General features: G+C 46.8%; 1 protein-coding gene across 13 annotated transcripts in view; it reads right to left on the bottom strand.

The window, feature by feature from the left end:
- KIAA1217 (KIAA1217 ortholog) overlaps positions 1 to 14,997 on the bottom strand; it is a 303,651-nt gene that overhangs the window by 141,674 nt on the left and 146,980 nt on the right. For all 13 annotated transcript variants that reach the window (XM_047865682.1, XM_047865674.1, XM_047865672.1 and 10 more), the window contains one exon: positions 3,611 to 3,809. In XM_047865682.1, the coding sequence (XP_047721638.1) occupies positions 3,611 to 3,809 (199 nt within the window). The remainder of the gene's footprint in view (positions 1 to 3,610; positions 3,810 to 14,997) is intronic.

Raw genomic sequence — 14,997 nt, 5'->3', positions numbered from 1 at the left:
ATGCTCAGGAATTCACACGCGCTGAGAAAATTCTCCCTCAATTAGTCTAAAATCCTCCCGAGCCGTTTAAAATCATTCTTGTTTGTCGAGGCTGAGTCTTTAAAAGGCAGTTTGTTACAGAAGTGGCAATGCCTCTGGCTGCCGGCTTGGCATGGGAGCTCTCTTTTCCACAGCTAACCGTTCAGAATATGGTCAACAAAGGCATCTGGCTGCAGCGAGGAGGAAGTTGCTGCTGCTGTTCTTATTTTCACGGGAGTTTTATTTTCAAATTCCTGAGGGCACACAGAAGGGTGGGAACATCTTGTGGCTACCCTTTCCCCAAAGCCGACTGTGGAGCCTCTAGACATCAGCCCCTGCCCATGGTCGCATTCCAGACAGGCATTTATAAGACAGCAATGATTAAAAGCAAATGGCTCCGTCGTTAAGGCCCAGACCTAGTATCAGCGGGACATTTTTTCACGGAAATTATTGCTAAAACCAAAACTCGACGGCAGAGCGGTTTTTACTTTATTTTGTGGACTTTCTTTCTCCTCATCTTCTCTATTTTCACCAAAGAGAGAGGGAAGGAGAAATGACATGAGTTCCATGGAGGAAGAGTGCATCCGGGCTCCGGATGGGTAGAGCGCGGCAGGGAAGTGAACCTACAGAGTTGGCCCATCGTTGCAACCTGACCATGTTATGGATCCGAGACCCTGAGCAGATGTCTCTATGTACCTCTCTGCTTTGTAGATCTCCAAGAATGGCTACCTTTGCCTTCAGCATGGGAAAGGGCTCGTGGGTTCTGCTGTCATCGGGCTGTGCCTGCAGTCCCAGAGTCCCCTCCCCGATGGGAAGCCCGCATCCTGCGTGCAGGGAGAGTGCTATGCAGACACCAGCATATCTAACTTCCCTGTGCTGAACAACGCCTCGTGCTCTCCCCCCCTTGTCTCTCCTCCACGCCTTCTGAAAACCTCTGTGACACACGATGTCCACCAAGCACCGTGCCCAGCCCCCCTGGGCTCCTCTCATCCCTTGAATATGCTAAAGTAATGGAAAGGAGGAATTAGTCGGGTGGAAAAATGATTAAGCAGGCAAGTTTATCTCCAGGCACAGGCTGCCTGAAGTGAGAGCAGGTTTCGTGCCCTCCAGGGAGCGAGAGTGGTTTGAGGATTCTGCGTGCTCCTGGCCCCCACTCTCAAGGAGCCCAGGTCTCTTCCTGGTGCTGCCTGAGCTGGGGGAAGCCTCCTCTCCAGTGATTCCTTGTCCAGGTGCAGAAGCTTGGCCTCCACAGACGGGTCCTGGAGGTGCACATGGTGCAGCCCCTCGGGTGAGGAGAGAGAAGCACTATCCTTGGGTGCAAAATTTAAGGGGCCTCCCCAAAGTCAGCAATCAGGATAAACAATATTTTCATGAGAAATTTTTAAAAACCAAAATCAGTGCAAAAATCCATTATGGACAAACTATGACAATTTTAAATAAAGACAGGATCGCCAGGGCTCCGGGAGAGATCTGAAAATTCTGCAGAGGCATATAAAGTGACAGTGCACAGATCCCCAAAGTTAACCGGGGCTTCCAAATGGCACCGGCGCTGGGTCTGCCGGAGGCTGCGGCTGGGTCCCCCATCCGTGGAGTCATCGCCACGTTCCTCCGCCACCAAGTGCTGGAGGCCACCCACTGCTCCTGGTCCTGGGCTCTCTGGGGGACCCGCTGTTCCCGGAGCCTGTGTGTGCATATTAAATAAAGCCAGGCACACTAGGGATTTTCCCGAACACAAGGCTGAGCAAGGCCCCCGGCAGGGAGATTGTGTTTAGACTCTCCCTGACTCACACTTTCCTGTTTATTTCCCATGCTGGCTCAACTGAATGACGCCACGAGGCCAGGTGCGGCTAGGAGGACATTCCCAAATTGGCCACCAAGAGGCGGCCAAGGGCAGAGCCAACGCCTCTGGCCTTGCGCCAGTCTCCTTTCTGGAACCGTGGCTCCCCTTGCTTGCTCGGGCCAACTTCTCATTGCTCTCCTCTCTGCTCACTGTATTCCTTTGTTTCTGCCCGAGAGTTGTAAAGCTCACAGGCCAAAAAGTGCCTTGCGGAGCTGGAAGAATAAACACCTTGGATACATTTTTTAATCTGCCGTGACTCTGCACTCGCCAGAACGTCAGAGCAAGGTGTGCTCAGGAAAACCGAGCCCCTTGCAGAGAAGCACGGCCACCTCACGAGAAAACACCAGCCACCCTCAGCCGTTCGTAGGGCAAGGCAGCTCCTGGTCCCGGCAGCTTCTCTGCCCCCACTTGCTTCCTGAACCCCGCCAGGATCTACCTGCACTCCCAGCTGTGCCTGGCTGCTGGAGGAAAGTCCTGCCAGCCAGACAAAGGATGCACTGTCCAGCAGGCTCAGTGTTCCCCAGGTATGGAGGAAGGCGCACAGGCATTTCTTATCTTCACTTTATTTTGCAAAGCACAGGCTATCTTTACAGAGACCTGAACCTCACTCATTTCCTGCAAAGCACAAAAGAGAAATCCCCCCTCCCCGATGGGCACAAACTCGGTGGGGGTAAAGCACGGAGCGCTGTCATCCAGATTGGAGCACCCCAGCCACGTGCTGGTGTGGAAGCCTGTGTCGTCGGGACACTGTCCGGGCCCAGGGTCCCCCTATGTGGCCCATTCCTTCATCTGTATGTGAGGTTGATAGGAAATGGAGGCCTGTTTCTGCTGTCTAACTATGGGACCTCAAAAAAAAAACAAACCAAGAAAAGATAAAAACAGATGTTTTGTAATTTTCTTCTGTAATTTGTAAAATTACAAATATAATTTGTAAAAAAAAAAAAAAAACCTGCATTATTAACCCAAGAGGAACTATACACAATTTAATGTAAAAAAGTAGCATTGATAATGCAAATAATAATAGTTTGGTTTCTTTTAAAGGACAGCCAGCACAACGTCTGAAACCAGTTTTCTCATCCTCTGCAACCAAGGGAACAAAATCGAGATTCCTCCTCACAGCTTTCTGCTCTTTTCGCCTTCAAGCAAGGTATCTGCTAGGTTTTATGGGGCATAATTTAGCTATTTTCTGCAGGGTCCAGCCCTGAAGCCGTTTGTGGGTTGATTCTGTCCCTGTCTGCTCTTACCCCATGACCTCATCTATCCGCAAAAACAAGTACTGACCTGGACCCTTAAAACGGCAGGTTAAGCTTATGAAATGGGCAGAGAGGTCTAAATCCTTACGGCCTGTACATTTTGTTAAAGGGCCCAAAACTTCTTCTAAAGCAAAGCAAGATAGAAAGTGAATTTCCAGTCTAAAAAAGCAAATGATCGTTGGTAAAGGCAGAACAATAGAATCCTTCCGCTTTCCCTAAAAGCTTGTTGAAAGGAAAAGCGATACCAAACACACGCCCCCTGTGCTGGTGGGAGAAACAGCCCTGTGTTTACGGCTGTCACTAACAGTCATGGGGCCTAGCCCGAGTTTGGACGTGCTGTTTCTTCAGCTTGATGCAAAAGTAGTGAAGTTCCCTGGGACTTGTGTTATGACAAAACGAGATCTAATTAATATTCGGATGCAAGGATATGTGCTCAGAAGCATAAAAATACATACGTGCAGTAATGAAAAGGCATCAGAAACTGCCCACCGAGGCTTACCCAGAGATCTTTCTTTCGTCTGGTTGGTTGACCTCACCACCGGGAGACTCGCTCGAGTTCGGCTGCCTCTGGAAAAAGGACTTGGAACTTCTCCCTCAGACATGGCTTCCAAAGAATCACCAGACGTCTCTGATAAATGCTCGGCAGGGTCGCCCAGATTGGGAGGTTGAGGACTGTGAGACAGTTTGGGGCTTCTTGTCTGCAAAAGGCAGTTGAGAGAAAGTAGGAAAATAAATGACTATTAATTATGCTGAAAATATTTGCAATGCCATCAAGGTCTGCCGATCCTGGCAAACAGTGTGGTAGGGAAAAGACTCCATCAGAAGGACTGGACACAGAAAACTGAAAACCCAGTGGGTCAAAGAACCAGTTGTGAAAGTTACTGGAAAAAAAAAAAAAACTGCCCCCAAGTATCCCATTAAGATTTTTATCACTGCTCATCTGTACAAATGCCACCTTGGGCAAGGAGCTGCAGGCAAGCCACATCATGGGAAAGAATGATAGCAAATCAATCCCTTTGGCCAAATTCTAAGAGTTGTTATGACAACAGATGGGATTGTGCGTGTTTAAATATGCCTCAATGGATGATGCACTCACCCCACAGTAAACCGAACACAGCCAGTCCTTCAAAGTCTTACAGCAAGACTGTTTCCAAAATCAGTAAACTCAGATTGTGAGGGAGATATTTATATCACAGTTGAATTTCTTCTTTTGAGGCCCCAATCCCATAGGTAAGATTGTATCTACCTTTGGTTATTACTGACCTTGCTAATCAGCAGGAAGTGTTTATAACAACTTACACACACACTCGACACATAATTGCATTTTTAGTTATCTATACCACAATGCAGGAAATTTAATGTGGAAAATGCCCATAACCTATTAGTCAATAACATTCCTTGAACATGGACTACTGGCTGAGCATTGTGGGAGATGCAGAAAAGAAGAGACAACGTGTTGCCTAGGGTCAAAACGTTCGAGAACTGATTGGTACAATTAGTGAAGGGCAAAAGGTAACACAAGACAGTGTGTAACCAAGTGTCAGCTATGCACTATGTGGTACATCCAGTCACCTTTTCAACAGACATATATCGAGTACCCACCATGCTCCAGGCACTGTCCTCGGTACTGGGCCAGAATGATGCACAAAACCCACATGCCCCTGCCCTCATGGTGTTTACAGTCTAGTCAGGGGACCAGCACCAAAGGCGAATTCAAGGTGCAGTGAGACTCTGCTAACTCAGACTGGTGGGGGTGGGGTGCTTGAGTGGAGAATCAGACACGGAAACTGTGCTCTCAAAACAGAGGAAAGCTGTGGGGCACCTGGGTCGGTTAAGCGTCCGACTTCAGCTCAGGTCATAATCTCACAGTCCGTGGGTTCGAGCCCCGTGTCAGGTTCTGTGCTGATAGCTCAGAGCCTGGAGCCTGTTTCAGATTCTGTGTTTCTCTCTCTTTCTCTCTCTCTGCCCCTCCCCCGCTTGTGCTCTCTCTCTGTCAAAAATAAACATTAAAAAAAAAAAAAAAAAGAGGAAAGAGGTAAGCTGGGAGGAGGGGGTAAACCGGAGGGTAGGGATAAAGAGAAGGAGAGGCATTCCAAGTGGAGGGGACAGCAAGTGCAAAGTCCCCGACGCAGAAGGAGGTGACAAGCCCTGGAGGCTTGCTGGGGCAGGTGTCCAGCAGAGATCAGATCACAGAGCCTCAGAGTCAAGGTGAGGGTGCTCATTCGGATTCTAAGATACCAGAACTCCACAGAGGAATTTTAGGCAGGCCAAGAGGCCAGGGGGCCAGGATCAGATACATTTTTTTTGAAGATCACTGGAGCTATTGTGTGGAGGTCAGAGATTATACTGTGGAAGGTCAGAGAAAGGGAGTCAGCAAAAGTAGGGGATTAGGCTGAATAAACGCATGTCCGCTTTCCCCTCTCGCACTGCCCATCATGACCAGCATCGCATGATTCCAGGCACCTTCTGGAAGGCAAACTGATCAGAATTAATCAGGCAGGTGAGTTTTCTCTTACTAAGATACCAAAGGTGCTGAGGGGCTGGTGGCAGGCTACAGGCAGTCCACAGCAGCTAGTTTTGGGGTTTACTTGCATTCTTGAATTTCCTTTAAGACTTCCCAAGGCTGCCACTGCGTTTTGAAGTTAAGCACCGAGACACTTAACTCTCTAGGCAGGAGCAACTTCGTGGGTGGACACCCTATGCCCCACACAGGACCCCACACTTCATAGGGTTCCATGCTTGGTTTATTGTTCTGCTGTGGCTGTCTTGAAACTCTTAGTGATTTTTGGAACAAGGTACGGTGAAAATTATCTAGCCAGATACACCAGGGAACCCTGTGAGGGTTCAATGATCGGTTTCTTTCCCCTCTTTCTTGCTAAAAGTACAAGGAGACCCCTCTTGGCAGGGGCACTCTTGCAGTATCTACACGCTCACTCCTTGCTACACCTCTCAGGACCTTTCCACAGAGGAAAACTGGAAACGGGAAGATCCGCACACTCCCTGAAGTGTGGAATGTGGCTTCCGGGAGAGGATCAACCTGGGTGTTCCACAGGAAACTCTCAGCGCAGATTACTTGCCAGAAAGGACAGCCATTAACAGTGAAATTGTCTCGTTGGGTTAATTCTTGTGCGCAAGCCCCCAAAGTGGTTTATTCCCAGATTTATTTTCCATAAAGTCTGCTTCTGTAATAAAGATTGGGATCTGGCTTTGGCACCCTGTGAGAATATTACTGGACTAGAAAAATCTTCCTTAAATCACTGTGTGGCTCACCAAGGTCTAGATACATTCGTAGGGTCTCCAAAGAAGTAGTTACCTGGCTGCTACACTCAGCAGAATACCAAGGTAAGATGTCCTCACTGTGACTTAAAAAAAAAAAGAAAGACTACACATTCGATTTAGCAAAATAGCCAAGAAATAATATTACTTGAAGCAACGTGGCCACGTCGACGACCTCTGCCGTGTGGTCATCTCTGCACCCCACGGCACCTATGGTCCAGTTGATGAGTTGTCATTTTCCATTGCAAAAAGGAATAATCCTCGAAGAAAATCAGAATCAAATTTCTATTTCTTGTACAGGGTCATCGTGGTGGTAGTGTGCATAAAAATAGAAATATAAGGGGTAATCTTTTTTTTTAACTTCCTGTACACAGCTACTTAGTTCCAAATATAAATTTCCTTTTTTCTGTGTCATTCATTTTCCCACTGCAAACTATCACTGCATATTAGCAATCTCCTCACAGGGTACCCCCTCCCAGATGCCAGCTCGCTGCTGAGACATCATTTAGTGCAGAGAAAAGACAATGGAAATTGCTGACACTAACTAGTGTCAGATACTCTGTGATTGGATATACGAAAAAAGAAAAGTCAAAAAGCATTCGGAACAGGGTCTCTGTATGCAACACAGGGCTAGGCTCCTGGGGTTAGAAGCACTGCTTTCTGGTTCTTGAGATCATAAGGCATTTCAGGGATATTTCGGGGCCAAGGATAATATATACATAACAGCTGGGCAAGAAGAACTAACTGTGAGTGCAGAAAGGGTTTGGGGGAGTAGCTGTTGACACCGAAGGGTGGGTCAGGAGAGGAGGAAGAACGTGGGTGAACATGCTAAGAGACATGCACCTGCACCCGTGTCCTCAGGTCTTTAGGCGCTCGGGGACACACAGGAGAAGGTGGGACAAGTGCTGGCCCCTTAAGGGACTTGTTCTCCTGGGCGCACGCTGAGGCATGATGTCGCTCTGCTGTCTCAACTGAACCAACAGACACATCGTCCAAAGCAGTGCAGTCCCAAGTTGTATCCTTCCCTAGGCAACCCCGGGGCAGGATTTTGCCTCCTGCTAACCTCTTTGGTAACACTGAACACATGGAGAAGTTTCCCTTTTGTTATTTGACTTGATGCTCAGCAATCTTTGAAAGAGTTCCTGCCCCCAAACGATGTCCCTGTTCTCTGAGGAATTCTTCCCTGCCCATGTGGATAAGCACCTGAAGCCCCATGTCCCATACTTAGGATGGACAGACATTGCAGCTACCTGGGGACAGTCCTGCTTTTGCCTGTTGTCCCAGTGTGATTATTAGTAGAAATGCCCTTTCACTCTCAAGCATGCACTGGCATGAGCAATTAAGTGTAGAGTCACCCATTCCCAGCCAGTCTCAGCTGACTGGACCAAGTAGTAGTCACCTGACTTGGGCTGGACCAATCATATTCTCTCCCTTAAACATGGAGACCTGGGACACAGGAGCTATTTCATTAGTGCCTCATGAGAATTTGAAATGTGAGGCCATATGAACTCATGGCTGAAATCGACAGGGAATGTGAAACAGGAAGAGTGCAGAGAAAGGATGAGGCAGATCTGTTCAAGAAAACAGACAAGAGATGTTCATGACCTGAAAGACAGACAGCATCTATGTGGGCCATTGGGCATCTCGGTTTCTGATTCCAGCACATTGTGGGGGGCCTTTCCCATGAATTCCTTCCAATTATTTCCATTTTGGTTCTTAAACTAGTTTGAGATGACTTTGTGCCTTGCAACAAGCCATCACTTGACAAAGACCAATTCTAACGGCTCCCCTGCCTGGGCTGTTAACGATGCTAGCGTGTTTCCAATATTAGCAGTAAGACACGGAGAAAGCTAAACTCTTCAGAGTTTGGTTCCCATTATTTTGTAGTTCATAGAGTCAAATCTCTTTAAAAACTCTTTTTAAAAAATCTCTTTAAAAAGCATGATGTAGGGTTACTAAGATGTTATTTTGCAAAGGCACCCAAATATGTCTTACTGAAATTTTCACTGCGTATGCTATTATTACTACACAAGAAAGGAGAGGTTCAATAACAAAAAAGGGGGGGGGCAGGATGCTCACACGCTTTCAAATTTGGCCTGATAAAGAAGTCTTTACTTTGGGAGTTATTCCCATTTGGCTCAGGCGAAGTCTCCATCAGGCATCGTCTACAGCATGGCATTTGGAGTCTCTGCCCTAAGCTCCTGAGCGAGAGCTGACCCTCACTGGGGAAGACGCGTGGAGCAGTGGATGGTAGAAATGTTATGTGAGCCATATGAGCAGGACTCAAGGGTTTGGAAGGCTGCATTTCCCTCCCTGCTTCATGGAGACCTGTGATACCAACCATCCTCCCCTCTGTTTCTATCACCGCCTTCTAAACGTTTACCTCAAATCACCAACTGACCTCAAACGTACAAACCCAAATGGGAAGTCCTTTGGAGTCATGCACAAAGGGATGGTTTGTGTAAACCTGGCCACCTGAACTCCATTTAGCCTTTCTAGTCTTCCCTTCTTCAAAGAAAGCTTTCTATCACCAAGAGATGCTGGGGTGACAGGCTTCACGCAGATCCCGCCTTTGCTTCATGCACAGAATGGTCCTCTAGAAAACGGTGACAGGAGCGAGCAGGGACTAACAAACCGATGCCTGCTTCACTGTGATCGACACACGGTAATCTCATTAAACCCTCGCTGCTTCATGATACTGGTTGCCGCTGAGAAAACAAATCATTTACACAACTTGCCTGAAATTCTAGCAAGTGAAGCAACTGGGACCAAGTCTGTAAGATTCCAGAGCTGGCGGTCAGTGGTAAAGTCATTTAACCAGGAGTCTGGAGACGCTGGCTCCAGTTCAGCTTCTACCAAAAAGTGGGTGGTATTTAGCCTAACTAAGTCATAGTTTCTCATCTGTAAGACCAGAGGCTGAACTAGTTGGTAGTGAGTCCTTTCAGGAGTAAAATCTCGTAACTTAGGGGTGCCTGGGTGGCTCAGTCGGTTGAGCATCTGACTTCGGCTCAGGTCATGATCTTCCTGGTTCCTGAGTTCGAGCCCTGCATCGGGCTCTGTGCTGATGGCTCAGAGCTGGAGCCTGCTTTGGATTCTGTGTCTCCCTCTCTCTCTGCCCCTGCCCCGCTCATGCTCTCTGTCTCAAAACACACACACACACACACACACACACACACACACACTTAAAATTTCCTAACTTAGACATACACACTACACAAAGAAGCAAAAACTATGTCACTCAGACTTTCATTTACTAAGATTTCCTTCAAATTATTTACCTGATTGCACTTGCTTGATAGAAATGTGCGGCTTAGCTAGCACTAAGATTTAGGTTTCCACACTTTCCTCCCCAAGTGCATGCAACATGGTTGCACAGCATTAATTTTTAAAAGACTGCCACACTTGCACTTTATCATCATGAACAAATATTTGCTGAAATGTTCACCAGGAGCATTATGCTGTACGAGGAGATCAAATTTATTCTTATTCTTCGTACTGCTGTTGTATTTGGAGACCAAAGCCAAAGAGAAAGGCAAGTTTAAGCTAGAGGCTTTGATGATGGGTTTCCATTCCCATCTTTCGGACCCCTGGAAGTCAAAGTTGAAATGCCGAGATCCAGAAAAGGAAACCTGCAAATGTAGCTTTATATAATATGTTCACCTTCAGGAGCGGTGAGGCGTCTGGTTAGCCAGGTGACTCACGTCACTTCAAATTATGTCATATTTTGAGAACAAAACTCAACGTTGGCTTCCTGAAGTTTTGCATCATCCTAATTAGTGCCCAGTTTCCACAGAGAATTCAGAAATATGACATTTCAAACGTATTTGGAATAATTCATTATGCTAATAGGGTTGACTTTGGATAAAATAGGTTTCAACTGTGCAACTCGTACCTGGATTTTTTGGTATACTGTAAGTATATTTTCTTTTCCTTACGATGTCCTCAATACCATTTTCTTTTCTCTGGCTTACTGTATTGTAAGATTACAGTATATAACACATATAATATACAAAATATGAGTTCACTGACTGTTTACGTTATCGGCAAGGCGTCCAGTCAATAGTAAGCTATTGGTGGTTGTTCTGGGGGAGTCAGAAGTTATACACACAGATTTGACTGTGTGGGGGGTCGGCTCCCCAAGCCCTGCGTTGTTCGAGGATCAGCAGGACTCATTAACTGACTTGGTTAATTTGATCACGACATTCAGACACTGTAATCTCTTTAATTCTTGTGCTTGGGGAGCTTTTGACTCAAACCTAGTTAAAATTCTGACTTGAGTTGAAGAGAACTTTCTGGCTGTTAAGTACTCTCGTGAAAGATTCAAGGTGCAAACTATTAGAAGTTAACAACGATGGATCATCCCCAGACTTTCGTTTTCTCTCTCATCCCTGCTCCATGTTCCTCTGGCTTCCGGAGAATTAACGAGCTGTCGCTAAGGAAAGTTTAAGTTTCTCTACTCACAGAGTCTTTCTACAAACCATAGCACAATCACTTGCCTTCCTTCTTTGCCTCTCCTTGTTTACAAATGACTTTACTTTAAAAAAATTTTTAATAAGTGTATTTATTTATTTTCAGAGAGAGAGAGAGAGAGAGAGAAAGAGAGAGAGAACAAGAGGGAGAGGGAGAGGGGCAGAGAGAAGGACAAACAGAATCCTAAGCGGGGATGCAGCTTACAAACTGTGAGATCATAACCTGAGCCGAGATCAAAAGTCAGACATTTAACTGTGCCACCTAGGTGCCCCCCCCCCCCGAATTCTTTTATTTAATATCTACATCCAATGGGGAGGCCCGAACTCATGACCCCGAGATCAAGAGTCACATGCTCCACTGACTGAACCAGCCGGGAGCCCCTCCTTGTTTCCAAATTCTAAGGCATCTGCTGGGCTTGGAACCGGGGACGGGAAGAACAGCAAAAGCTCACCGAGGACACCTGGCTCCCATCCTGCCTCCATCCTTACGGAAACCCACCCCAGATGGCTGTATCTGCATCGACCGACATCGGCTCCCTTCGGGTGGCCCGGCTGCCGCCGTCAGGTAAGCCTGGGACCCACAGCCAGGCACGTGTCAGAAGCAGCAGGCCCTGGTCTCTGCAAGGCTCTTTGGCTACTTCCCACAACTTCTGCGGCTGAGGGCCAGAAAAACAAAACCCAAGCCGCTGTCTCCTCAAGGGCCATTCTTCTGCTGATGGCCAGGCTGGGGAATAGACAGAGGACATCCACAGTTCTAGAACATGTCAGGTGGACGTGAGAACTATAATACACACGTAAGACAGAATTGCTTGGTTTTATAGCAATTATGAAAGTTTTGGGTGGGTCTGGTGCCAAAGACTTAGAGGAGAAGAAATCAGCTTTTATTTTTAATAGAAAATGTGAGTGCAAGCACTAAAGGGTCCTGCTGTCGGTGTAAACACACACACAACTGACTGTTTAGTGCATATCCGCGTGCCATGAGAGCAGCTCGGGGACACGTGCCAGCTTTCCAGTCAACCAGGAACTTCTGGGCCTTGCGACCGGAAGGGCATATCTGCACAAGCCCCCCTTTGACGCCAACTTGCAACCGTGCACACCTGAGATTCTTAGAAGTCCCTTCTGTCTGAAGTTTAGCTCTGAAAATCAGTATTTCCCTTCCTCAGCTTGGACCGAGGGGACGCGTTTTCTCTGGGATTTATTTTGATGAGTTACCCCTGATAAACTCAGCGTCTGCCCTGTTTCTTCAAGGGTAATATTTCAACCCCTTCCCCCCTCTTTCCACCAAAAGGGTACCCAGACATTTTTCATGATTTTCACCTGTGAAAACACAAAGATGTTTGGTCTGGAGTAAAATCAGACGACTCAGCAGTTGGGCAAAGCACAACTGTGTCTTTCGTCTCCACATTTTCCTTCGCCGTGTGTGTTACTTCGTTATCAGATCAGAAAGATGAAAAGGGCAGTGACGCCAAGGAGTCACTGGCCATTGCCTCCCTGTCTAGAGCCGGCCACAGGCATCCACACAGCAAGGCAGGCACGGCACTGAGCCACGTGAGCCACGCGGGACCTCTCTGCCACCCACCTCTCCCCTTGCAAAGCCCCCTCTACAGATGCCGAGAAACCAATGACAAGGACAGCCGGTGCCGAAAAGGATGCTTCCTCATTATTTATAGAGGCACCACGCTACACAGATCCTCTCTTTCACGTTATTTCTGTGTCACATGAATCTTTTGAGGTATTAATTCTCTTGTCCTCTCAGTTGTCAGCAACAAACAAAAAAAAAATTATGGAACATCTACTCCTGTCGCTTATTTCCTGAAAAAAATTGCCAAGCCTTTGCGTTCTAAGGTCTTCCCAGGGGAAGGTCTATTAACTTGTCTTTATGCCACAGAGGCCAACAGGAAGACCTTCTCCCTAGATTGGACTTAGGAGGTGAAGGCATTTGGAAAATAAATATGGTGGTGTCCTCCCACCCTCCACTGGGTGAGGAGGAAGGTTGCCAATTGGGCAGGAAAAGGGGGGATGAATGACTGTGCAGGACCAGCTGGAGCATGCTAGTTTTATTGGTGGTGGTGGTGGCGGCCGCCATGGTGTTTTTCAAATTATGAAGACCTGGATTCCATTTACAAGGAGTGTCCCCACTGGGGAAGACGGATGTAGGGCATGCTTACAGTGTTTGAAACTGGTTCCAAGCTTAGCCAGTTTTATGGGACTAGATGCATTCCTTAGGATTGATTTATGACCCCAAGTGATAAGAATAAATTTCTCAATAATTGCTGAAGTCACACCAGATGAGTTTGATCTGCAAAAAGTAGAAAGGTGATACTTTCTTTATTAGTGGGTCAGGGAGTAAATCTGTGTATGTTACATCTATAATAGAATAAATAAACCTAGAGTAACATAGAAGGGTGACTAACAAAAGTATCATGGAACCAAACAATGGAATATTACACAGTCATCATCAGGGTCTTTGAAGGATTTTTTTTTCAACTATAACTTCAGAAATGGAAGCAATACCTCCAAATATTAGCATTGGTTTTCTCTATAGGTTAGTATTCTGAGTAACATACTTTCCTCCTTATTTGTCCCAAATGAGAATAAATTGCTTCTGCAAATCAGAGATTTACAGAATGAGCATGATATTTTTAAAAAATTTTAATGTTTATTTTTGAGAGAGAGACAGAGTGTGAGCAGGAGAGGGGTAGAGAGAGAGTGGGGGGACACAGAATCCGAAGCAGGCTCCAGGCTCTGAGCTGTCAGCACAGAGCCTGATGCGGGGCTCAAACCTGTGAACTGTGAGATCAGACCTGAGCTGACGTCGGACACTTAACCGACTGAGCCACCCAGGCGCCCCTAAGCATGATATTTTTAAAGAGCAGATCAGGGGAAGGGAAGACTGTCTCACAAAACATTTAGAAGCCAGAAAGGTTCTTGTCTATGGTGACCTGAAGATACTCAAACCCACACCTGTCTTCTCATGTGTAATCCCTACGATTAGATTCCACGTAAAAGGACTCATCCTTAAAATGGCCCCTGACATGAGGACTCAAATGCATGGGGAAAACACAGGAACGAAGAAGACACATTTTCATTTTCATGCCATGCAAAATTCTGCAGGAATCCAGAATTGGGTGGACGTCCACGTCCAAAAAAGATTACAGCTAAGAAAGAAGAGCCAAAAGCCATCCGTTATTTTTTGGACATGAAGATAATGCACTTTACCTTTTAAGGAGACAAGATTCTTGCATCCGTAGTTCTTTTTCTCCCCCCTCCCATCTGCAGTTCTGCCGCCATTACTATAACTTAACTTTAGGGCTCTTAAAATTTTTTTTTTAATTTTTTTATAAAACATTTATTTATTTTTGAGACAGAGAGAGAGAGAGCATGAACAGGGGAGGATCAGAGGAAGAGGGAGACATAGAATCTGAAACAGGCTCCAGGCTCTGAGCTGTCAGCACAGAGCCTGACGCGGGGCTCGAACCCACAGAATGTGAGATCGTGACTTGAGCTGAAGCCGGATGCTTAACCGACTGAGCCACCCAGGCGCCCCAAGGGCTCTTAAAATTTGACTCCAGGTAAATTGGGAACTTTAGCAATTTTTCTTTTTTACAGTCTGTTGAATATTTTCTATGTTTCAACCCCTTCGTAGTATGTAGGTGATATGATTCTCATTTTTTCCCTTTTCGAGGCTTGTGCCTAAAGGAGCAGATGCGCCCTGGGCCCCTCCCCAGGTCAGCTTGCAGGGCAGCCTCTCCCACTTTCAGGATTAGATGCCAACCCGCCACCTGCCTGCCTGGTGTCCTACCTGTAATAGGACACAGGCCTCGCTTCTGAAACAGCACCTTGAACCTGCTGTTCTCCGACTTCCCTCCCAAGCCGCAATGAGACAAAGCCTTTGGAAAGAAGATAAGGCCTAGCTTGCCTCCCTCTGTCTTTAGCATTCTTCCATGGGGTTACAAAGTTATACCATCAGCGAGTTCCAAATCTGGATCTCGTTAACTCAGACCCCCCCCCCCCCGCCCTTTCAGACACACACTCCTGCAGTTAGTTCTCTTTAGTGTTGTGTTTTCCTCTTAAAGGAGTTGATACACGCGAAAAGGCCAGGCAAAGAACACGCCGTTTCCTCGTGCACCCTGTCTGTTAT

Source organism: Prionailurus viverrinus, chromosome B4 (genome assembly GCF_022837055.1).
Source record: "Prionailurus viverrinus isolate Anna chromosome B4, UM_Priviv_1.0, whole genome shotgun sequence".
Lineage (NCBI taxonomy): Eukaryota > Metazoa > Chordata > Mammalia > Carnivora > Felidae > Prionailurus > Prionailurus viverrinus.
Note: the sequence above shows the minus strand (reverse complement) of the source record. Positions and strands in the feature narration are given on the sequence as shown.